This window comes from Tamandua tetradactyla, chromosome 3, assembly GCF_023851605.1.
Source record: "Tamandua tetradactyla isolate mTamTet1 chromosome 3, mTamTet1.pri, whole genome shotgun sequence".
In the NCBI taxonomy this organism is placed as follows: Eukaryota; Metazoa; Chordata; class Mammalia; order Pilosa; family Myrmecophagidae; genus Tamandua; species Tamandua tetradactyla.
This window is the reverse complement of record NC_135329.1, coordinates 143,489,391-143,515,062: the sequence shown is the minus strand read 5'-3', so window position 1 is coordinate 143,515,062 and position 25,672 is coordinate 143,489,391. Positions and strand designations below refer to the sequence as shown.

Genomic DNA, 25,672 nt, shown 5'->3' with positions numbered 1-25,672 from the left:
TTCCCATCCTCTATCCTCATTCTATTTCCTGATAACCTGTAGTCTAGATTTTACCCTATGAGTTTACTTGTTATTATTAGCTCATATTAGTGACATCATACAATATTTGTTCTTTTGCACCTGATTCAAGGGTCATCCATGTTGTCCTATGCTTTAGGACTTCAGTCCTTTTTTTTTTTTTTTTAACAGTTTTATTCATATACCATATAATTCATCCTAAATATACAATCAGTGACTCTTGGTTTAATCACGTAGTTATGCATGCACCACCTTAATCAATATAGGAACATTTTCGTTTCTTCCAAAAAAAAAAAAATCCCATACCCTTTATATCCATATCATTGACATTTGGTTTTGTTACAGTGTCTGTTACAATTAATGCAAGAATATTACAGTGTTACAGTTAACCATTATATTTGTTTGCTTAAGCTGACAGAATGCAGTATACTAGGAATAGAATGGCTTTTTAAAAAGTAAGTTAATAATTTACAAGTTTATAGTTCTAAGGCCATAAATATGCCCTAATAAGGCATCCAGAGAAAGAAACCTTGGCTCATGGAAGGCCGGTCTGGGAAGGCGCATGGCTGGTGGTTGCTGGTCCTTGCTCCCAGTTCTGTTGCTTCCAACTTCTGATGCCAGTGGTTTCTTCTCTAAGCATCTGTGGGCCTTCGCTAGTGTCTCCGGGACACAGCTCTGGGTACAGGCTTGCCTAGCGCCTCGTGGGAAGGCGCGTGGCGGCATCTGCTGGGCTCTGCCGGTGTCTAGGCCTTTGCTGGCTGTTGGCACTCCAGACATCCCCCCAAATCCCTGTCTCTGTCAGCTCTGAAGCAGCTGTTCTCCAAGTATAAGCATCAGAGGTTTCTTCAAAATATTTTCCCTTTTAAGGGAAACTAATTAAGACCCACCTTGAATGGGTGGAGTAACATCTCCATCTAACCAAAAAAGCCACACCCACTAGGGCATGCCATATCTGATCAAAAGGGTTTCCACCCTATAATGTTGAATTGGAATTAGAGGAGATTGCTTTTCTGGGGTACACAACACTTTCAAAGTGGCACATCCCACCCTCTGGACCCCGAATAGACATGGTCTTTCCATATATAAAATACACGCATTTCATCACAATATCACAAAATTTCTAAAATAGTACAAAATCTTATCTAAGTCAGCTATAGACATGATCTTTTGTCAGGCAAAAATTCTTCTCTTGCTCTGGACTTGTGAAACTCAGAACAGATTATCTGCTGCTAATATCAAAAGGAGTGATAGTCACAAGAGACATGTTGCCATTGTCATAGGGAGAAATTGAAAGTTAAATGGGTCACCAGACCTGAACAATTCTGAAAACCTACAGAGAAAAAACTCCATTGGATTTCAAAGTCTGAAAGTTATTTATCCTTGTGGTTTTAGTAAGCAGCAGTCCCACCCTTTTCAAGGGCCTATGCCCTTGAACTGGTGTGAGTTGCAACACTGGGGCGCATTGGGGTGACCTCTTTTCTTTAGGCTCCACCCTCTCCAAGCTTTGGGGCAGCACCCAGTGTCTCTGCCATCTCTGGGGCACATGCTCAACCCCTCCAGAACATTGGGGTGGCAGCTGGGCTTCCCCCAATCTTGGGATGTGCACCACCCTCTCCAAGGCCTGGGGTGGCAAAACTCTTCCTAAGCATGGAAGGAGAAGGCCTGCCCTCTGCCTTTGGGGCAAACTCACCCTCTCCAAGTTCATAGGTGGGTCTGCTCTCCTGGCTCAAGGTGTTTTTGTTTCAGACCTTAGCCTCCATGGTTCTGCTTCTGAAGTCATATTTCCTTCAGTTTGTCCCCTTTCTGTCCCTTTTCTCCAGACTGGCAGTGATTCTGTTTATACAGATCCCACCACATTCTTATGGCCTGTCTATGCAGTATGCAGGAATTATAATCATCAGACAGTAGGATTGTCCACAAATCCTTTCTAGATAATTCCATCTCCAATCCTCAGTTGTTCTGTAATGGCTGGCTACTTCCATGTTTGGTTAAATCCTCATGCAGGGCCCTATTCACTGGGATCTCACTTTCTGGAAGCCCAGAATTTTCCAGATCACCAATTTCTGTTTTCTCCGTATTCAAGACTTCAGTTCTCAACTAATCTCTTTCCCCTTGCATTTTACTATAAGCTTCAAGAAGCAACCAAGCTGCAATTTCCACATTTAGTTTGGAAATTTCCTCAGCTAAGTATCTTGGGTTGTTGCCTTTAAATTCTAACTTCCATCCAACAGCAGTACACAATTCACTTTCAAACACAGTTGCCTTCCTTCTAGTTTGCAGTAACACATTCCTCATTTCTGTCTAAAACCTCGTCGAAGGTATCTTTAGAGTCCTCATTTCTACCAACAGTCAAAGTAGTTCAGGCCTTCTCTATCTAAATTCTCACAACTCTTCCAGAATCTTCCCCTTGTTCACTTAAAAAAGCTATTCCGACATGTTTGGTATTTGGAAACCACAGCAACCTGCTTCTCTGGTTCCAAAATCTGTATTAGTTTGCTAAAGCTTTGGGAATTCAGCTTTTAAAAAGAGAATTTAGTAAGTTACAAGTTTATAGTTCAGAGGCCGTGGAAATGTCCAAATTAAGGAACCAACAAGAGGTTACTGTCACTCAAGAAAGGCTGATGCTGTCTGAAATACCTCCATCAGTTGGGAAGGCATGTGGCTGGTGGCTGCTGATCCTTGCCCCCCCAGTGTTATTGTTTCCAGCTTCTGATGCCTGTGGTTTCTTCCCTAAGCATTTGTGGGCCTTCACTTAGCTCCCCCAGGATAAAACTGTGGATTCTGGCTTGCTTAGCATCTCATGGGAAGGCACATGGTGACATCTGCTAGGCTCTGCTCTCTCCGTTGGCACTCCAAACATCCGTGTCTGTGTCAGCTCTGAAGCGCCTGTTCTTCAGGCATATGCCTCTGACGTTTCTTCAAAAATGTTCCTCCTTTTGATTGAAATACTAGTGGTCAGAGAGAGGGAGGGGTAAGGGGTATGGCATGTGGGAGTTGTTTCCTTTTTCTTTTTTTTGCGGAGAGGTGCCGATGTTCAAAAAAATGATCGTGGTGATGAATATACAGCTACAAGATGATATTGTGAGCCATTGATTGTAGCCATGTCAAGAATGTTTGTATGTCAAGAATATGCATGTTTGTTGTTTACAATAAAAATATTTTAAAAAATGTTCCCCCTTTTAAAGGACTTCAGTAAACTAATCAAGACCCACCTTGAATGGGCAGAGTCACATCTCCATCTAGCCAAAAAGCCATATTCATATTTGGGCATGTCACATCTGTGTGGAGATAATCTATTCAAAAGGATTTCCACCTTACAATCTTTTTTTTTTTTTTGTATGCTATATGGCAGGGGTCACATTTCATTCTTTTCCCATGTGAGATCCTGTTATTGCAGCACCATTTGTTGAATTTTTCTTTGTTTTTTTGTTTGCTTGATTTGTTGGTTTTTGGAAGTGGATAGGCTGGGAATCTAACCTGGGTCTCCTGCATGGCAGGCAAGAATCCTACCACTGAACTACACTTGCACCCTCTCCACTCTACAATCTTAAATCAGGATTAAAGACCATGGCTTTTCTGGGGTCCATAGCACTTTCAAACAGGCACAACTATAGACCTTAGCTTTCAGTAATTGTATTTTTTTCCGTACACCACCCTATTATCAACACCTTGTAATAGTGACAAATGTTTGTTCTAGTTCATGTAGAAACTTTCTTATATTTTTACAACTCATGTTGTCTGCTTTAGGTTTTGCTAAGCTATATAGTCCCAAATTTTATCTTCTGGTTTTAATCTGGTGACATACACAACCCTTGCCTTCTGTTTTCAACCGTACTTAAACTCAATTTTGTTAATTACGCTTTCAGTATTGTGCTGTCACACAGTATTGTGCTGTCCCTTTCTGAACATTTATGATAAACTTCATCAAACATTCTGTTCTCCTTACGCATCAGTTGCCCAATCTCTATCCTCTTTCTTTCACCTGATAACCTACACTCTCAGATTTAAACTTCCAGAGATTGCTCATTATACCCAGTTTATATTAGTGAGACCATACAATATTAGTCCTTTTGTTTCTGGTTTATTTCACTCTATAATGTCCTCAAGGTTCATACACATTGTTGCATGAATCATGACTTCATTCTGATTGGTTTCTTTTTTTTTTTTTTTCGCATGGGAACCAAATCTGATTGGTTTTGAGAGCAGAAGATACCGTTTTGTCAGTTTTATCTCTTTGAATTCCTGAAGCATTATCTTTTACGCTTTTTTTAAAAAAATTCTCATTCTGATTCCTCTTAAAAAGCTTAGAAAATACAATAGTGGGTGAAGTTACTGTACATTTTTATTGTCTGGAACTTTAAAATAATTGGGCCCTTCTATTTCAAGTGGAGTAATGAAAGCCATTGTGGTATAGTTATACTTTTCCTTCCTTGGGAACAAGAAGGTACAGCAAACAACTTTAATTATAGTGTGGTTATTGACAGAAGTTCTGAATCCAAAAATTCAGATTATATTTACTTAGCACGCAAAGGTTTCTATCTTGAAAGTGTGAGCATGACATTGGATTTAGATCAATTCTCAAGGCTAAGTATGCAGCTCAACTTATTTTATTTGTGGTGTCTGTTTCACATTCGGTAGTATGTGATTTATTTAAGTCTTGTTTAGTCCATTTTCCCCCCGAAAACATGAATGGTTTCCAGTTGAATTGGGCTGATAGGCTTTGGTGAAACCTCCTCAGCAAGTTGTGGAACCTGAGGTCATGAAATTAATGACCTTTGTAGCTTTTAGTTGAGGGAAAATGGCCTGGGGTTGGAAAGCGAGGCTGCTTCAGGTACTTCTTGATGAGATTTGTCAGCAGTGCACATACCTGAGCTCTCATCTGTTTGCAACCAAAGTGCTTGTGGAAGAGGTGGCTTGTGTGTGTGTGTGTGCGTGTGTGTGTGTGTGTGTGCATGTATGCCTGCATGTGCGTCCAAGCACATACTCAGGAAGGAAACTCATTGCTTTGGCTGAAGTTTGGTTTTTTTGTTTTTTTCACAAAGTACAAATAATGGACATGGACTCAGACTTTTGCTTGGGTAGATTATAAAAAATGTAGTTTCTCCTCTTCTTTTACCCCAATTAGATGCTATACTTGTTTCTCTTCTAATAAGAGAACGTTTGCAAATTATATTCTTTTTCTCAGTGGTTTTAGATTCTATTTGGTTAGGAGGCTCTCTAGCTTATTTTTACCACAGCACATCCATATATTTACCAAATATTTTCTCAGTCACATTCTTTCTGGTCCATGTAGTTACTTCTTTCTGTTTCTATTTGTGAAATCCAGGGTATTTTTGTCCATGAAATTGACTTGTTCCCATGTCTGACATGTGACCTAAGTGGTTAAAACATAATCAGATATTTAATTCCGTAGTTCTCCCTAGGTAGGGTCCCTGTTTATAGGTTTGATCTTTGGGAATTTCTGTTGAAGTCTGGGATGCCTTGAGGGTTGGGCTGACACTCTAAATCACTCTTTAATCATGACTCATTTCTGGAAGCTTTGATGGGTTGTCTGGCTGGAAATTGACAGCATGAAAAATTGTCAGGTTGGGCCCTGGGCAGAGGATCAGATTGGCTGCAGCTCTTCATCCCTAACATTTTCTGCTTCCCCCTTTCCTCTTCATCTTCAGTTCAGGCAGGAAAGAAAAAATAGATTTATTGAGTTTCTACTGATGAATTTGATCATACTATGATATAAATATGATTGTTAAAGCTTAATCAGTTACTTCTCCTAAGTCTGTATATTTCCACAGAGAATAAAGTCTTAAACAAAAAGAATGAGTCTCTGTTTATAGGCTGTTAGACACTGTGGAATACAGGAACATTCTCTTTCCTGAATGACACCTGGTAAGTGCAACCAGTCAACGCTAGGAAGAGTGTCTGCTCCCGGCCCTGGCCCTGGGGGTTCTCACTGTCCTGGACAGTGGTGATGGCGTAATGTGCCGTGTCTCCCTTGGCATTTGAATGCTGTCAGTGTCACTGGGTGAGAAGAATGCTGCTCTTCTTCCAAAAATCACCCAATTTTAAAGGTGTACCTAATGCATTAAGTTACTGCAGGTTAATTAGGAAGAAATGGTTCAAACTTTGGAGCAGAAGAATGAAGTAGGACCTGGAGCTTGGGTTCTTTGTATTTGGGAGGAAAAACCTGGGTCTCTAACTCTACTGTTAAAAAAAAAATGACTTTTTACCTTTAGGAAAAAAGGTATGCATTCATGAGATCATGAAGCAACCAAGAAATTAAAATTTCTGATCTTTGGGCGTTACCTGTTTATTTTGTTTTGTTTTACGATCCACTTTTAAAAGTATATGATATTTGATAGGGCGAGAGAATACTTGCTGTACAGATAAAAAGGATAATAATAAGATAAGCATCCATGAACCTACCACCCATAAAAAGGGTAATAATAAGGTAAGCATCCATGAACCTACCACCCAACTTAACTAAAATATTACTACTATCGTTTATCCTGGTTTTTCACTTTGAATATGGTTCTGATCTGCCAGATTCCTAATGAGCAGTGGAGACTTTCCCTCATTCGACAACCTGTCAGGGATGAGAAAGATTTGAAGTTTCTTCCATTCTGTACAGGGAACTAGACTTAAGACATGCTTTTATCTCTTTAAAAAAGGGTAGTTCCTGACAATTTTTACCAAATAAAACTTAAATCTAATCACGTTCCACTGTGGTAATTTGAAACTAGAATTTCTTAGATGATTTGCTTCATTTCTACACCACCAAAGAAAATGTATGCTTATGATTATAATAGATCATAATAGCTACCATTTCTTGAGTGCCTTCCACTGGGCTCAACAGTTTATAGGCATTATCTCATTATTTTCCCTATTAGAGTTTAAGGAACTAAAAGCTCAGTGAGATTTAGCAGCAGAGTTGAAATTCAAAGCACTTCTTTTTCTGGTATATGTTTTTATTCACTCATTCTTTCATTTCTTCATTTATTTGATCAAGTTTTATAAATAACAGCTTTATTGAGATATAATCACCCATTTAAAGTGCATAATTCAGTGTTTTTTTAGTATATTCAGATTGTTCAGAGATCTCCACAATCAATTTTAGAACATTTTCATCCATCCATAAAGAAGCCTCCTGCCCTGTAACTTTCATCCACCATTCTTCCCATCTCTCCCCCCACTTCCCAAGCCCCCCATCTTTGCAGATTTACTTATTCTGGGTATTTCATCTAAATGGAAGGAATCATAATATTTGGTCTTTGGTGACGGGCTTTTTTTCACTCAACATAATGTTTTTGAGGTTCATCCATGTTATAGCATGTAGCAATGTTTATTCCTTCTTGACTGAAGGTATTCCATTGCATGGATATGCCACATTTTATCCATTGGGTTGTTTCCACCTTTTGGTTATTGTGAATAATGCTGCTGTGAATATTCATTGTCTGTTTTTGTGTGGACATATGCCTTCATTTTTCTTGGTTATATATGTAGGAATGGAGTTCTGAGCCATATGTGGTAACTCTGTATTTAACTTTTTGAGAAGCTGCCACTTTTTTCCAAAGTGGCTGTACCACTTTACATTCCCACCAGTAAGATATGAGGATTGTGATTTTTTTACATTCTTGCCAACACTTGTTATTGTCTGTCTTTCTGATTATTCACACCAAGGGTGTGAAGCAATATCTCATGGTTTTTGTTTCCATTTCTCTAATGACTAATGATGTTGAGCATCTTTTCATGTGCGTATTGAGCATTTGTCTATTTTCTTTGGAGAAACAGCTATCAAATCTTTTGCCCATTTAAAAATTATGTTGTCTTTTTATTGAGTTGCAGGAGTTCTTTATATATTTTACACCCATATCCCTTATCAGATATATGATTTGCAAATATTTTCTCTCATTGTGTGGATTGTCTTTTCACTTTCTTGATGGTTCCTTAAAAGAATTGGACTTTAATTTTTATGAAATTCAATTTATCTGCTTTTTTCTTTTTTTGCTTGTGCTTTTGGTATCATACCTAAGAAATCATTACTAATCGAGGATCACAAAGATTTTTGCCTTGTTTTCTTCTGAGAGTTTTATAGGTTTAGCTCTTACAATTAGGTCTTTTGCCTAGAGCAGAAATATCACTAAATGGTAATTTTATTTTTTATTTCCAACATTTTGGTATATTTCTGTTTTCATACACATGTTCACACGCTTGTGTATATGTACACGCACACAACACATGCACACTTTCATTTTTAAAACAGATGGAATTTTTGTTGACTCTGGCTTCCTGATTAGAAATGCAGGCTCCTTTCCCTTCAAGAGCAGTGGAGATTCACAGCGGAACTTCTCACTTTAGAAATAGAATATAACCTTTGGGGATAGAAGTATAAACAGAGTGTACATTTCCACATTTTAAATCTTCATTGTGAGCTTTAACCAAACTTTTATTTTAGCCTCCAAGTTATGTCTGTATCAGAACCTTCTAAAAAAGATATACTAGTTCAGAATTTGTGGTAATTTAAATAAGTTTTTTTGTTGTTGTTTGTTTCTTTGTTTTTTTGGTACTACCTATAATTGCTTTGATAATTGCTTGACCCTTCTTTAGGTTGGGGTGGGGGAAGAGTGTATAAGTTTGTATACAATTACTCAGTAAATATCTGTAATGGATGCTGAGTGTCATATGTGTAGCATGTAGGTAACAATAGGTTTCAAATAATTTTCCCCATTGTTCTCATAGGTAAATAATGAGAAGAGGCCATATATTTTTATTTTTCTATTAGAAAGTATCCATTAGGAAAAAAACATATATAGCTCTTACATGTCCTTATCAGACAAGTTTGTAACTTTATATTTGATTATGATACCTGTGGTGGACATGAATAACAACTTAATGCCAACCTAGAACTCTAAGACCTTAAAATACTTTAGTATACACTATTGTTACTCCCCTATGAAATAGGTTGGTGAGGAACAAAAGCTCAGAAAGGCTAATTCTCTTACCCCAAATTGCATAGATGATATGTGCTGGAGCTTTCATGTGAGACCAAGTATTTGGATTTTGAGACCAACTCCTTTTTTTGTATAAAACTCTCAGAGGGAATCAAAACAGGGCTCTTCTCTGTGTGTCAAAACAAATCTAGATGAGCCCATTCAACTTTGTAGTGGCTTTTCTTTCTTTTTAAAATTATCTTTGTATCTATTTACTTAAATAGGTGCAATTAATATACAAAAAAATAAAGAGCAGATCTTTGGTGTTCTGCTGAATGAGTGTTGACAATTGTATCCTCCCATGTAGGAAATACCCTAAACAATGCATAGAGCATTTCACCCCAGACGTTCCCTCCTAGCACCCCCCTCAGCCAACCATCGTGCTGATTTCTGTCACCAATTTCCTTTGTTCTTGGGTTTCATGTGAATGGAATAGTGTAAAATGTGTTGTTTAACACCTGGCTTCTTTTACTTAACATAATGTGTTTTTAAGATTCATCTTTGTTGTTGTATGTATCAGCGGTCTGTTCTTTTTCATTATTCTAACAAAATAGAGTATTATTCTGTTGGATGAATAGAACTCTATATTTATTTATCTGTTTTCCTGTTGGTAGAAACTGGGTTGTTTACAGATTTGGGCTGTTATAAATAAGATTATTATAAAACTTTCTTGTACAAATCTTTTTGTGAACATATGTTTTCATTTTTCTTGGTTGACTATCTATGAGTAGAATAGGGTGGATTTGTGTTTAACTTACAAAAACTTCCAGTGAGTTTTCCACAATGGGTTGAGCATTTTACAGTCTTATCAGTGCACGAGCATTCCAGTTGTTCCTCACCTTCACCAGCCTTTGATAGTTTTCAGCCTTTTAATTATATTCATTCCAGTGTGTGTGAAATTGCATCTTATTATGGTTTGGATTTGCATTTCTCTGATGTCTAAATATACTGCGCACCTTTTCACGTGTTTATTGGATATCAGTATGTCTTTTTTGTGATATATCTGTTGATGTTTTCTTTTTTTCTTAGATTGTTTGTTTTTTATTATTATTAATTTGTAGGGATACTTTATGTACTCTGGATATAGTCCTTTGTCAGGTATGCGTGTTGTGAATATTTTTTCCCAGTCTGACTTGTCTATTTGTTTTCTTAAGGTTTCTGTGGTGGTTTTTAAAAGAAAAACAAATGAGGTAGAGGTTTTTGGCCATATCCAATAAGTAGAAATGTATTTAAATCTTTCCAAGTCAACAAGGCAGAAAGTTAAAAAAATCTAAATGGACTGCCGATAGGTACTTTCTGAATGTCTCTCTGGGAAGTGTCTGCTTTTATGTTGTTCAAATCTAACCAGAGGTCAGTTTGTCACATTACCTCTTTCAGAGAATGTTTATTCCTTAGGGAACAGAAGTCATAAAACCCAAAATGTATTTATTGCTCGGCAAAGGGTTGACATAATTCCTTCGTGTGACAGGTGAGTTTCCTCAGCCCTGTGCGAACACTTCCTGGAAAAACACACCGCTTCTCTTTTCATTTGTGTTCAGTCTCTTGGTGCTTTTTCCATGACTGTGTGCACAGGAGCTCTGCAAAGTAGGTGCAGCAGTTTATTGGGATCCCAGTGACCTCCAAAGTTACAAAGTTAATGACAGTGTAGACCAACAGCCTTCTAAACCTAGAAACTTTCTACTCTCTCGCACTCCCTACCTTCTGTCTACACACGCGCGCGTGCGCACACACATACATACGTACTTCAGATGGAGACAGCAAGAGGCCCACTGGTTGGGGGGCTATTTACGAATCCTGAGAGTCTGGATCTGCAGCTAGACAGATCCCTGTGCTGAAGAAGTCTGTCTGTCTTCCTTTGAGCTTGTGCAGCTGCAGGGAGTTGTTTGGAAAGAGCTAGCTCTCATCACCAGGAATCAGTGCGGTGCCAGCTTTGTGCCTCACTTTCAGGTGAATGCACACATATATGCATACAGGTTAAAAGTCCTCATGTATTTATGTCACAAATAGCTTTTCATAGGTACCCAGGGACTTTGTTTTTCCCCTGACCTTATTTAGGAGTATATGATGTTCTAACACCCTGGCGTATATCATCACTCAGCAATGAATATATTGCAAGTTCTTCCTTTTAAACTGTCACTGTCTTAGATTACTTTAGGAGGCACTGTCGTATTTCCCTTTGTTTTACAAAAGTATCAGTGAATGTTTGGTTGAAGGTGAGTGAGATAGAATCATTCTCTGTTCCTAATCCTAGTGACAACTAATTCTGTGACTTTGATTGGTTTGATTATTTTAAATGCACAGATTTTGTACATGTATCTGAGGAGCTGGTGTGACCGTAAACAAATTTAAGTTGTATTTTCATCAGTCTCTTTAAGGGAAGATTTTATGATGAGTTGTTCAGATTGGACATTTTGTAGCTGTAGGGAAATAGTTTTAAACTGCGGGAGATGACAGAGAAGGAAGTAGACTGGGGCCTTGGCTGAGCAGGGTCCTGGCCTCTCCGTGTCTGTGCCCTGGGGTAGGACAGCGAGGGCAGCAGGTTGACCAGGCCTGACCCTGTATGCAGCCCCTCAGACTCTTCTGGGGATGGTGACTTCTCAGTATCACATCCTTTCTCCTCCTAACTTTTGCTGTCAGCTTTAGTTGGTTTATTTTACTCATTTACATTTTTTCTTTCTTTTTTTTTAATTCCTAGTGACACAAGGTTAAGTGGAGGTTTTTACATTCTTTTCATTTCTGTTGTATAGGAGTAACCCTCAATCAGCATGGAATTTCTTCTCTTTCTATATGCCTTTTGTAATTCAGTTCTACAACAAAGAAGTGACAATGTAATATTGAAAAATAAAAGCATCTAAGTCTGTTTAAAAATTAAATGCTTGTTTCACTTTAAAAAAATAAGCAGCAGATTTGATGAGGAAGATTTACGATTTGAAAGTTAGATGCTAATTTGGTGAAAAAAATTCCATGGTGAATGGTATGTTAATATAAGCATCAGTACAAGAAGCAGCAGGATGTCGGATTAGTCAGCGTCCTTTTGAGACTTTGTTAACTCCACGACATCTAGTTTAAAGTTTTATATATCTTGGTGCCTGTCATTTCAGTTCTTGAGCTGTATATGGTTAGGTTTTTTGATGTTCACATACACGTAAGTAGATAAGCTCTTTTAGAGTTTCAAATCCACACATAGCTAGCTGCCAACTAGTTGAAAAAATGCATCTGAAATATATAACTTAACAAGTTGCACAAGGAAGAATGTGTGCGGGAGAGAACGTAGTCTATAAAGAAACCATCGTCTCTAGGTGCAGTTCTAGATGCTTTTCTTTTTTCTTTGAGTACTTAACACATTCATATGAATCAGAATTTAAAAAGTACAATAGGGTATATTATGAAAATTCTCTCAGCTACTCAGGTTTTCTTTCTAGGAGGCAACCTCTGTTTCCATCTTTAAACCATTCTGATATTGATAGACTTAAATAAATTTTGAAATATTTATGATCAATGTGTACCTAATCTTTTATGTTTTGTTTTTGTCACTTGGCATGATTTTATTACCTGAACATGTTGCTTGACTGTGAATATATAATGGCTACTTAACTATTTCCATACTGGATATTTGAATTCTTTCTGTTCTTTTTTTAACTTTTTTTTAATTGTATAATATAGCATATATACAAAGCAAAGAAAGAAAAAAGCAGTAGTTTTCAAAGCACTCTTCAACAAGTAGTTACAGAACAGATCCCAGAGTTTGTCATGGACTACCATTCCATCCTCTCAGATTTTTCCTTCTAGCTGTTCCAGAATTTCTAGGAGGCTAGAAGGAATCTGTGTAGTTTTATTGCTGTTAAAAATAGCAAACATCATATTTATACAAATACAGGAACCGTTTTATTCATTGAAAGATTACCATATTTTATTTCACAATTTAACTTTTCTGAGATTCCTTATATTCTGGTTTTGTATACTGTAGTTTTCTCCCCAAAAGGCATTATTAAATTGATGTCACTTATAATCAGTAGTCTTAGAATAGAGCCCATATATTTCCTTGTATTTATTTCTCAGAAGAGAAACACTTAAAGAATATGATATGTTCATACTCCCTGGAGTAATATACCCTATTGTACTTTTTAAATTCTGATTCATATGAATGTGTTAAGTACTCAAAGAAAAAAGAAAAGCATCTAGAACTGGACCTAGAGACGATGGTTTCTTTATAGACTACGTTCTCTCCCGCACACATTCTTCCTTGTGCAACTTAAGTTATATATTTCAGATGCATTTTTTCAACTAGTTGGCAGCTAGCTATGTGTGGATTTGAAACTCTAAAAGAGCTTATCTACTTACGTGTATGTGAACATCAAAAAACCTAACCATATACAGCTCAAGTTCTGGAGTTGTTGTTGTTGTTTTTTTTTTAGAATAGTTGAACTAATCTTAGATTTTATTTCTCCTCCCCTATTCTCATTTTAATGTTTGAGGTGGTGGGCAACCTCAGATTTTAAAAAACAACAGTGCCCATTTGTCAGTTTGTTTTCCTTTAAGACATTTTAGCTTCTAAAGTTTTAGATAGCAATCTTAATTTTTGTCTAAAATTATTCACTGCCCTGGATAGCATTTGCCTACATGCTAGCGCTATGAGAAGGTTTTTTAAAATGTGTGTTCATATTTAAAACGATATGCAATCTATGTAATTGGTACAAGATTTCCTTCTTCAGGTATAGCGTACAGACATATGTCTCATAGACATATGCCTTGCAGTAGTGTCATTGCATTCTCACTTGTCAGATAATTTATGTAAATGTATAGACTGTATAGTTAAAAGTTGTAAGTGCATGTCAATTTAGTTTTGTGGTTTTGTCCAGGGTATTGTTGGGAGTTAGCATATATGTTGTTAATAATCTTCAAAGCATATAACAGTAAATGTGTGCATTTTAACATCTAGTCATTGCCTTCACTTAATTGTACCATTTCGGTACTAAAGTTTAGTATAAAGCTTGTTACCTGTACACTCAGAAAGAAATTTGAAGAATTTAAAGGAGTATGAATCTCAATTAAATAGCAGTTATTTCCCCAAGGATCTGTGAGAGAAAGGGGGGAGGGGGAAGTGTGAGATAGGATTAGATTTACTAAGATTAAACACATGAAAAAACTTCATATTTACTTAAGCATAATGTCCACATTTGATAAGTGCCACCCAGGGGCTGACACTGTTTGGTAGCGGCAAGTTTTCAGGGTTATAATAAAAATTTGTGTCTCTTTCTTTCTTTTTATTTCAGTCTGCTTTAGTTTAGAACATAAAACACATTTTCCCAAAGACAGTCTTTTCTACCACATGATTTAAACGAGATTTCAGGGAAGTTGTAAACTTTTGCAATTGGTTTGGTATCCAATAATAGCTATAGGAGCAACTACGTGGACTATCATTTTAATATAATTTGTCACCTAAAGATCCTTTTGACAGTATTGTTTGCTTAGATTGAAATATTGAAATACTTCGCCCTGGCTGCAGTGCAAGAGATTACAAGAGAGAGACGTGCAGGCGAATCCACTTGGAAGGTTGGGTCAGTACGTTGTTCTGGGACCTGCGTGCCAAAGGTCTGGCTTGTGTCAGGTTGGGGAGTCGCAGGAAACCCAGACAGAGATTGCTGAAGTGCTGCTCCTCCTCGCTTGGTGGATAAAAAAGGGGATCAAGGTCCTGGAGAATTGGAGCAGTAAGCTTCTCACAGAGAGGAAAGGAATCTAGTGTCAGTGTTGGTGATTCTGAGTGTTGAGGGGGGCCAGGATTGCAAGGAGAGTATCTGAGGGTGGGGGTGGGGTTATAGCTCCATGAGGTTAGAATGGCTGAGATGTGATGAGGTCTCCCTTTATAAGGGGCCCTGGGAGGGCTATGGATTTCAGAAAAATCAACAGGAATGTGAGTGAAGGTACTAAAGTGCCATTGAACGCTGCACATGACTGAATTTTATGCATATTATTTATACTCTTTCTATACCTGTGGAATTACAGTGTCCCAGTGAGGTACACGTTTCATATTTCACATATAGAATATGCTATTGCAGTTAAGTGATAATTATATGACTGTATGAGTATGCTTAAGCGAATGAAAATATATGTGTATATGTATTCAGGATCACACCCATTTTTTCTTTCTTATGAAACCAAAAGAGTTGGTAGTGGTTTTGTTAAATAGCCTGTTTCTCTCTCTCTCTTTTTTTCTTTTAATTGGTTAACAGATTTCAGATGCAAATACACTCTCATTACCCAAATTCAGATTTCTGTCACTCACCACTAGAGTGTGGAATGTGGCTTTGATTTGAGGTGGCTGTGCTTGGTGTAACGGGATGTCCCATTTTTGAGCCCTGTTTTGAAGAGTTTTCTTATTTTGTCTTGAAATGGTACTGAAATGTCCCTTCCATATCCTCTCCTCCCGTGCGGGTGTAGCTGTGCGCCTGTCCCAGAGCTTTGCTCGGGATAATGTGTTTTAGAATTTGAACCAGAGGAGCTTTCTCCCTCTGATTTAAGGTACTTCTGTGGGGCCAAAGTTGTGTTTCCTGCTCTCCAGTCCATGGAGAGGGAGGTAAGTGGGTGAGCCAAAGAGAGTGATTTCTAGGAAGAGAAAAGAAACAGAGATCTGAATCTTGGGTTTCAGCTTGTAAAAGCTACCAGTCTTCTACTGTCTCCTTCCTTTACTGAACAGGCTCCTTACTGCTCCATCTGGCTTCACTTTTGTTTTCCAGAAGAGTTTGTATTAGCCTAGCTCTTTTGGATATGGTTGGGATGGCTCTGGAAAGACTGGCTGAGCAACACTGTGGACATTTCAAATAGAAACAAAGGTTGGTTGGAGACTTCAGAATTTGGGCTGTCCTGTGAACCTCTCCAGCACTGGCCAAAGCCTCAGGCTTTCATTCCCCTGTAAAGCAGGGAGGTGTTAAGGTGGCAAAACACCAAGGCTTTTCCATTTTTCTTGTTTGCCATGCCAGTCAGCCTCTGATGTGAAAATCTGCCTCTGTTTCTTTTCCCTCGCCTGCAGGCTGGAGGCTCTCAGGTCATCTTTACCAACCCCCTGGAGATAGTGAAGATCCGCCTGCAGGTAGCAGGAGAGATCACCACGGGGCCCAGAGTCAGCGCCCTGAACGTGCTCCGCGACCTGGGACTGTTCGGTCTGTATAAGGTGGGTAAATTCCCTGGGGTCGTCTCAGCAGAGAGCTTGTAATCTCTTCGATGTAAATATGAAAGAAGGCGAAAACCAGACCCCGTTTCCCCCTCCCAATAGAAAAGCAATCTTCTCCAGCAGGGTAGCCCCTGGAGTAGAAAATCAAACAAAAGAAAAAAATCAGAACACTTCTATTAGAGGCAGTGGGATACACAAACCTGTGCTCCTGATGTAGTCTTCAGGCTTTTATGAAGCCAGCTGCAGGGGGGCCAGCACTGCATATCTGCTGGCTTCAGGCTCACAGCCTTTCCTTTGATGAGGGTTTGCGAAAAGTTTCTTTGGTGTGTTCCCCTTGGGCTGGTTTAGGACTTCAGAATAGTCTTAGGTTTATTTTGAGTCAGAGTTTTCCCTATTGTTATCTTCCCAGTAGGAACTTCTCTTTTTTAATAATTTGACCACAGTTAAACAGTGGTAGAGTTTCGTAGGATTCAGGTCTTTAAGAAGTTAAGTGGTAGGATTTGTCAATAATGAATTCCATTTAAAAAACCCACCACCACCAAGACTATACTGTACTTTAATAAAATGCCAGTCAACAGATTCCTTCCCCGCAGGTGTACTTACTCCCATCATTACAGATCAGATGTAATGGAGCAGAAGCTATTATTTTTCTTAAACAACGGAGTATTTCTTTCTATTCCTTTGCCTGGTATAAGGGGGAAATATGTAAATTTAGCCACTATAGGCGACTGTGTTTCCAAAGCATCTGATTTATTTATAGATCCATCACTACAGAAATGCTTAAATTTGCTTCTGTAGCTGCAAATTAGAAATTCTCTGGATTACAGTCACACAGCAACGGGACTCTGGAGACCAGCAAACCAATGATGCCTGTCTTCAGAGAGTAATGTACACCATTTTGCCCCTTGTCCCCACTTCTCTCTTTTTTCGAATTCCTTTTGAGAGTTGAATTTATTCATAATGTTTCTGTTTGTATCATCCTTTAGAGAGTCCTTGGATTGTTTTTTGTTTGCTTGTTTGTTTTTTGCATGGGCAGGCGCTGGAAATCGAACCCGGGTCTCCGGCATGGCTGGCAAGAAGTCTGCCACTGAGCCACCATCGCCGCCCGAGTCCTTGGATTTTTGCCTTAATGTTTGAGTTTATTGTTTAAAAACAGAGCCATTAGGGAAGCAAGTATGATATAGTATCCACCTAGCTAGGTTGAGCCCTGTGCGTGGGACGTGGGACTGCGTGGGCTGCTGACAGAGCCTGGGAAGGCAGCCAGGCTGACTCAGCCTCTGAGGCAGACTGTTCCTAGATGGATTTCTCCTGTGGGGACCTCCTGCTGAAATATTTTGACTATGTTTCTCCTCCACCTTCTGATATTTAGGACTTGAGAAAGGAGGAGGGAAGATTTGTGGTTTCTTTTTTCCGTTCCCCAGAGTAGTCACCTTCTGTCGCCACCACAACTGCCTGTAACTTCTTCCCTGGTACTCTGGGGACTCGAAACCGAGGTGGATTGAATTGGCCATTCACTCCTTATCGTGGCTGTCTTTAGTGGTCCTGGGGCTTGGGAGTCCAAGACTTGGGTTCCACGTCTGTCCACCAACCCCCTACCCACGAATGCCAAGCCCAACAAGCAGCCTGGAGGTGTGAGAATTGAAATTTTATTAACCTTAAAAATCAAATCTAAAAAGGAAATGCTAGGAAATTCTTACTTGCAAGGATAATATCGTTGTCCAGTTAATAAGTCTAGAGCTCCAGGATCACCATCTTTTCTCAGACTGCAGACCATGCTTGCTCTCCTCCTCCTTGCTGGCTCCCCAGTGCCCTTCCTGTCACCCAGAGCCCTGGGAGAGATCCCGGCTTGTGAGCCAGCATTCCCTGGATCTCACTTGGGCATTCACGCTGTTTACACAACCATTTTGCGCTGTTTCCTCACTGTGTGACAGGGTGCCAAAGCGTGTTTCCTCCGAGACATTCCCTTCTCTGCCATCTATTTTCCTGTTTATGCTCATTGCAAACTACTTCTGGCTGATGAAGACGGACATGTGGGAGGTTTAAACCTCCTTGCAGCTGGAGCCATGGCAGGTAACAACAGTTTTTCTTTCTTTCTTTTTTTTTAAAAACCACACGACCCCATCCCCCCATTCTCCGTAAGAAGTATGGCAGCTCCCTGTACTTTATCCCTTTCTATCTGGAAGGGTTATTGTTTATATCTAACTTGATTTAAATATGATCACTTTTCTGCTTTGTGAGACGTGCTGTAATTCTGATGAAAGTTAATTACATTCGCATAATGTGGATAAACAGCTTAATGCAGCTTAGCGACTTGAAGCCAAATTAGATCTGCCCATCTAAATTGGGCTTTCATCATTATCGTGTTTCTTCACCTCCTCTGCCCCTGAAACCTCGGGTGGAGCCAAGCTCAGCATTAAGGTGCAAAAGTTCTTCAACTCCGTGGCTTTGCTGCGCCTCATGCCGGCGCACGGGTCTAGCGCGGGTCTAGCGCGGGTCTAGCGCGGGTCTAGCGCGGGTCTAGCATGCCCTCCCAGTATGTCTCCCAGTATTGGAATGTTCAGGATTCGGCTCGGAACTGAGCTTTCTGCATGAAGGTATCCCTGTTCCTCCTCCTCCTCCCCTCATTAGACCAAGGTAAGTGGTCTCACCACGAAACAATCCTGAACTCTGTTTGCACCTCTTTTTTGACCCTGAACACTCTTATTAACAGTTGTTTGCATAAGCTTTAATCTCTGTACTGAGCTGGGAGCTCCTTGAAGGCAAGAGTTTCATTCAGTTCATCCTTGTCTGTCTGATGGTGGCGAGCACTGAAATAATAGGAGCTCAATAACTGTCAGTGGAATGAATGGAAACCTTCGTTTAGTCTAAAATACCCTATCAGGCACAGAAAAGATGCCATCTGAAAGAAGAGCCTGACAAATCTAAGAAGAAACTTCCTTCTGATCTTCTAGGACAGCCTTACTCTTGAGCCCCGCAGGAGGTGATTTGGGATAGGAGAGAGCCATGCTTCCTTTTTGCCCCCAGTACTCAGAAGCGACGTAGGAAGGAAACAGTGCGTGTTTGCTCTCGCTTACAGTCAGAAATGTGAAGGGTGAACAGAAACTCAGATGGCAGCTCCAGATGCTCAGTGCACAGCTGGGCTTGTGTTTACTGTGTGCCCACTTGTTGGTTTGTTCTCTGGTGGTCCTGGCCAAACACAGCAGACAGCCCCAGGACTTCCCATGTCCGGGGGGGGAGGGGGGCGGGGAGGGGGCGCTTGCTTCTCAGGCTGCTAGGAGAGCCATGCTGTCATTCTCGCCTGGGCAGTGAACATCTGACGACAGGTGATGACTTGTGCTGATTTAACTCCCCCAGGTGCTTTGAGCCTTTACTGGAGGTCCAGCAAATCCCTTGTCCTCTGGCATTTCTATCTTCAGTAAATTGAGCATTTAAAAGCCAGTTAGGTTGCCCACTTAGTACCTGGCACTGAGTACTTGTCCATACTCTCTCTGATACTCACCGAAGTCCCCCAAGTTTGAATGTGGGCCAGTGTTTTCGCTCCCAACTTCTCCCTGTGCTTTCCAGCCAGCATCTGGGAGTCGGGGTGGGGGAGGGGGACACACAGCCAGGGAACAGTCTAATCATAGACAGGCATCTTACCCGTGGTTGATAGAACCAAATAAACACTTCCATGAAACTGTCAGCACCACCTTTTTCTGCCTTTTGATATCCGGTTGTAGAATGCGAGATGACTCTTTCTCAGTTCTGCCAATAAAGCTTTGTTGCCTCAAGTCTCTGGGGCTGAGAACATTCAGAATCCTCCCTCCAAAGATTTACCTGTTTCATGGGGACAGGTATTGGCGAATTCTCCAACAGAGCCTTCCCTGAGGCCCCTGGCTCCATCTGCCTACTGACTGAAGTAGTGATTTTCAGGCTAAATTGAATTTCTTCCCCCTGGGGAAGGTTATGGTGCTCCTTTCTTCCCTATTTTGTTTTATGAGTAAAAGGTGTGGTTGTAAAATCCATTTTCTGTGTCCTGCTGCTGATCAATCTCCACCTGACCCCAGGGAGCTCAGGCACAGGAGGTGTGTGAGGGGACTTTTCTATCATCCGCTCACCTGTTGTGCCTTAACTGTTTGCCTGGCCTCCTCTCACCCCGCTGTAATGACTTCTGTCATGTAAGCATGTCTGAAAGGAGTCACAGCCAGCTCTCATGTTAGCTTCTCAAGCAGGTGAGTGGTTACGGGTATTGTTATTCACCTCGCACAGTAAGGTTGACAAGAATCAGCAAAAAAAACTACATTTTGGCAGCTCATTAAATTGACATCTTTCTTCTTATTATACAGGAAAATACTTCTATTTTATATAAGAAAAAAAGGAGGGAAAGTAACTGTTAGCAGAACCGAAAGGAGGAACACTTGGAAATTGTCCTATTAATACTTTTGCATTTCCCCACCCCCCCGCAGTTCTTTGGAATCATGCAATGTGTGTAGAATGATTTTCCTAATTCAGAGAGAAAAATAAAAGGATTTTTCCCTGACCACTGAAGCAGCTAATAGGCTTATCTATCCTTTTTTCCCCATTAATGCCCAGACATCTATTTAAGGGAATTTGAATCCCCTCAAGTGGTTAAAGTTGCTAGTTGTGTTGTTAGATGTTAGCAGTATTTCTATCCTTTATGAGGTACTTTGGATGAATTAAATGTGGCTTTCTCCTGAAAGGTGTGCCTGCTGCTTCTCTGGTGACCCCTGCTGATGTCATCAAGACAAGACTGCAAGTGGCCGCCCGCGCAGGCCAGACGACATACAGTGGGGTTATCGACTGCTTCAGGAAGATCCTGCGGGAAGAAGGGCCCTCCGCATTTTGGAAGGGGACCGCAGGTGGGGCTGGGCTGGTTTTGCCCCTCTGTTGCTCAGTGGTTGTCTTTGCTACGGTCGTGCCGGTTTTAATTTCCTTCTCGCCTCGTTTTCAGCCCGAGTGTTTCGATCTTCTCCCCAGTTTGGTGTTACCTTGGTCACCTATGAACTTCTTCAGCGGTGGTTTTACATTGATTTTGGAGGACTGTAAGTGCAGTTACTCATCTCCTTTATAAAGAAAGCACCCAAGCCAAAATAAATAAATAAATAAACTTCAGCTTACTGCATGTTTAGAACTCTTGGGGGAAAAACTGTTAAGATGGAGGAACCATTAGGCCCAACACAGTAACAACAAACAGTGGTCTTGAGAGGCTGTTTTAAGGCCTGAGATCTTGATGGGGTCACATCATACACAGTGTCAAGCAGCTGTAGAGGGAAAGTATAGGGACGAAGCAAATTAAAGTACTGAGTAATTGTCCTTTTTCAGCAGATGCAAAACTGAGCTTTGTGGATTTAGGCCCTTATTGTGTGGATTTTAAAAGGTCGAATAGTCTTGCCTTTACGTCTTCTCACCAGAAGTAACATAAATTTGTGTTAGTAACACTTTTGTGAACTTTCTTTCAAGGACTTGAGCCTTTTCATGCTCTGATATTCCATCTTTCATAATTTATATTAGATAGGTATAGAAGTTCTTAGATCTAACTTATTACAAGAAAATCAGTAGGTTCAGAGAGGTGAGACCCATGTACCTATTCACTGGTGAAGTGTAGGCCAGGAAGCTTAGTGTTTGATGCTTGCACTGGGAAGAAGAGGAATTACTTGTTGAATTTGTTCAGTGGGAAGGTTTATACCCTGAGCAATCAATTATCAGCTTTTTAGCAGAAAACCAAGTCCCATATCTGAGTTTCCACCTCGTAAAACTGTGAACACCTCTCCTCCTCATTGGCCAGGTAGGGAATTAGCTGTAGAATCAAAAGGTGAACAGACCTATACAAAGAAAAGTGAGAACAGCAGTCTTACGATTTCATTGCAGAAATGTTAAGGTTCAGGCTTTTACATTCTGTAAAAGCAAGAATTAAATCTGTTTCTCTTTACATAATTTTAGTAAAAACCTTCATGAATCTATTACATATAAAGTTAATTTTTAAAATTATGTCAAAACATAAAAGAAAAAATGTAAACGCTTTATGATTAATATAAAATGTGTTTGGTGTAGGAAATTTGAAAAAAAAATCACCCTTTATCCTACTTCCCAGAGAGTATTAATATTTGAGTGTAATTTCTTCTGGTCTTTTTTTTTCTATGGATTTGTTTGTATATGTATATAAGCATTGGAATTGAAGCTGTCTCTCTTCTAAATGAAATGTGTGAACGAGTTGCTTTCAGAGCAGCTATACATCCAAAACAGCATAGATGGCATGGAAATGCTTGAGACAGACACTTGTCTTTGTGTTGACTGAGCCAGACTGAAACGCTCCATCATAAACCCCTTCTCTTTAGTCCTGAGTGTGCTAATCATTTGCTTTTTCCCATGAATAGCAAACCCTCGGGCTCAGAACCAACACCTAAGTCCCGCATCGCAGACCTGCCTCCTGCCAGCCCTGATCACATCGGTGGATACAGACTCGCCACGGCCACTTTTGCTGGCATTGAAAACAAGTTTGGCCTTTATCTCCCCAAATTTATATCTCCTCCTGTTGCTGTGGTTCAGCCAAAGGCGGTGGCAGCAGCAGTGGCCCCTTAGTGAGGGGATTGCTGTGGAGCACACCAGAACGGCACCCTGAAGAGGGAAGTCGAGGCGAGTAGCCCTGTAATGTACCCAGTCAGCTGCATGGTGCTGGCTGAGCTGATGAGTCAAACTATTCTTTCTATATGACATATACATATATTTGTTTATAAAGTAATCATTTGCCCGGGGAGGGGGGGACACACAGTTTCAAGCTTTAGTCTTATGTGTTGAAATGTTTTCCTAAGCCTTGGCATGAATTAATGTTCTAGACTCTCTTTGCACAGCTTACACTTACAGTGACTGTACATATTGTACATCTTTGTACAGAGACATCTTGGCACCTCACCCCAACAAATCACATTTATAGACATGTAATGCTGTTTTGAGTGGCTTGAAATGTACAGACTGTTTTGAAAGTGTTTTATTAAGAATCACCTGAAAATAAATGTATTCAAATTAAATTCATTCTCTTATTGGTGACTTATGGAAATAAAGCATCAATATTGGATGTATTTAATTCTTAGTTTGTTTTCCATTCTGGAATAAAAAGGTATTTGCTGATAAAAAGCATAACGAGACCTAGTGCTAACACCATTGAATAAGAGATACTTTGGAGAAGATGCATGCCAGTGGAGTCCAGAGGACTTGGTTGATGACTCATATGAGCTGATGTGTTTCCATTTGTATTTAACGTGTGTGTAGATAATCTTCTGTTTATCAAGCAAATGATATTTCTTAGGTACCTCCTCTCCTTTTAGTGCATAGATGGATACAGGGATGTCGCCAGCATTTACTGGCTTAGTTTTTGCTTTCCTCTGACACAGTGAGGGTCAAGCTTTGGAAGGAGTAAAGGATACTTTGGCCATTTTCTTTCATATGGATATGGTTCCAAACAAAAATAAAATGTGCATGAAAATGTGTGCATGTGGTTGGATTTTCCTTCATAAATATACTCGATAGTGCTGCTGCTGTGGTTATCAGATCTGCCCTCTCTCCCACCTTTATAGGAAACACTGATTTAGGAGGGCTAGAGGGGAGAGAGGGGAGTGCAAGAAGGAAGGGAAGTTTTATCTTGTGATTTGGTGAGGGTCTAGATTCTTCTGTATGAGTTCAAATGCAGACTTCTTACTCGGAAAGTTACTAAGAGTGCTATTACTAATTTGGACCTAAACGCACCTCTTGACAGCCACATCCAACACTTTGATATGGTTGTGACCTGATGGGTAGCAAAGTAGTTTACCTCAGCAAAGTACTTTGGGGAAAGCATTAATGCTATTGCAAGTGAGCTGGAATACGAGAATGCGTGCAGGTATTTGCAGGTATTTTCAAGGGGTGAGCCCGGAGATAGTCAGGCCGCCTCATGTACTACCAGTGCTCATCACTTGATGACTGACAGCCTTGTAACCACAACTATAGGCTTCTCAAGGCTCTCAGAGAGCAAAAGAACTAGCTTCAAAAGCTTTTTCCAAATGTATTAGGTTGTTCTTATTAGGATGGGAGAAATAACAGTACAGTTGTTTTCTACCACCACTTTTTAAAAATACAGAAATAGTACAGGTATACATTCTTACAGAAGGTTTGCATAGTATTTGTTTCTGTAGCGTAAGATGTTAAAATCCCTTTTTACCCTCCTTCTCCTCCTACCATTCCATGTTTTATAAATAGTCACTGCTAACAGTTCACAGTAAAATAGTCTGTGTTTCCTATATCTACATGAATGTAGATATTTATGTTTTAAGAACAGGACTATGCTATGTGTGTGTTTTCTGATTTGCTTTTGTTCACTTAATATGTCTTAGAGAACTTTGCATGTAATGTCATGAAGATTCATCTTTTTTTTTTAATAGTTCGGTAGTATTAAATTGTATGGATGGTAATACTTTTCATTTATACTCCCTTATTGGTATTTACTTTTTTCACTGCTATTACAATAAGTGAATGATAAACATCCTTGCACATCAAACTTGAGTAAATGAAGATAGATATTTAGAATTGGAATTGATAATTTACAGGATATATAGGTTTTACATTTTGATAGGTATTGCCACATTGCTCTTTCAAAGAGGCTTTACTAATGAACTTTCCTCCTGATAACATGAGAAGGCCTATTTCTTTGCACCCTCATCAAAAATGTCTTCTGTATTTTAGGCAAATCACATTAGGTGATACTTTGATAGTGTTTTTGGGGGGGTTCTGATTCAGTTCAGATTCCAAATAACACATGATCAGTTTTGCCCTGTTTTTTCATTTTCCTAATTACCAGTGAGATTGAATGTTTTTCTGTATTTACTGTATATTTGTAGGTTTTCCTTCTATTGTGGAATATACATAAAGTACATGAGACACATATGTATGTATACCCATATATGTTAGCATGCTTTAAGCAAATAATCATAAAGTGAACACCCACATCAAAAATAGAATATGTCTAGCACCTCAGAAGTTCTCTAGATAGTCCTTCCCATCACAAGCCCCTCTCTCTTTACAAGCACAATCGTTACTCTTCTTTTCTTTGCTTTTCTTTATATATTACCTTCCATATATACATTCTTTTTATCTAAAAGTGCTTTTATTAAAAAAGAACCAGCACCTTAACAAAGACATAGTCCCTACATAAAATTCCCAAAGACAAAGTTCCTGGATTCTAAATTACAACTAATTTATAAAAATGAAATGGCACATGCTACTACCTATAGAAATCATCATTGTACCCCAGTTTTCATTAAGATTCAGCAAGTAGAAATTTATTTCCTAAGACATGGAAATAACTGAAGAATTGTAGAAGAAATGTATCTAAATGGCATATTCTTTTGAAATACTCAGCTCCAAATAAGCTTCTTGGACTCATAATCCTTATGAATTCAGCAAATTAATCTCTGTAGACTCTCAGTAGCATCACATAAAAATAAAATGTGTTGAAAACCCACTGTAAGTT

At 39.5% G+C, this 25,672-nt stretch overlaps 1 protein-coding gene across 3 annotated transcripts in view; it reads left to right on the top strand.

Annotated features, from left to right (window-relative positions):
* The window catches only part of SLC25A12 (solute carrier family 25 member 12), a 147,871-nt gene extending 124,214 nt beyond the window's left edge, over nucleotides 1-23,657 (top strand). For all 3 annotated transcript variants that reach the window (XM_077154137.1, XM_077154136.1, XM_077154138.1), the window contains 5 exons: nucleotides 16,033-16,173; nucleotides 18,105-18,243; nucleotides 20,874-21,032; nucleotides 21,125-21,215; nucleotides 22,548-23,657. In XM_077154137.1, coding sequence (XP_077010252.1) covers nucleotides 16,033-16,173; nucleotides 18,105-18,243; nucleotides 20,874-21,032; nucleotides 21,125-21,215; nucleotides 22,548-22,752 — 735 coding nt within the window. In that variant the 3' untranslated portion in view covers nucleotides 22,753-23,657. The remainder of the gene's footprint in view (nucleotides 1-16,032; nucleotides 16,174-18,104; nucleotides 18,244-20,873; nucleotides 21,033-21,124; nucleotides 21,216-22,547) is intronic.
* Nucleotides 23,658-25,672: the final 2,015 nt, after the last annotated feature.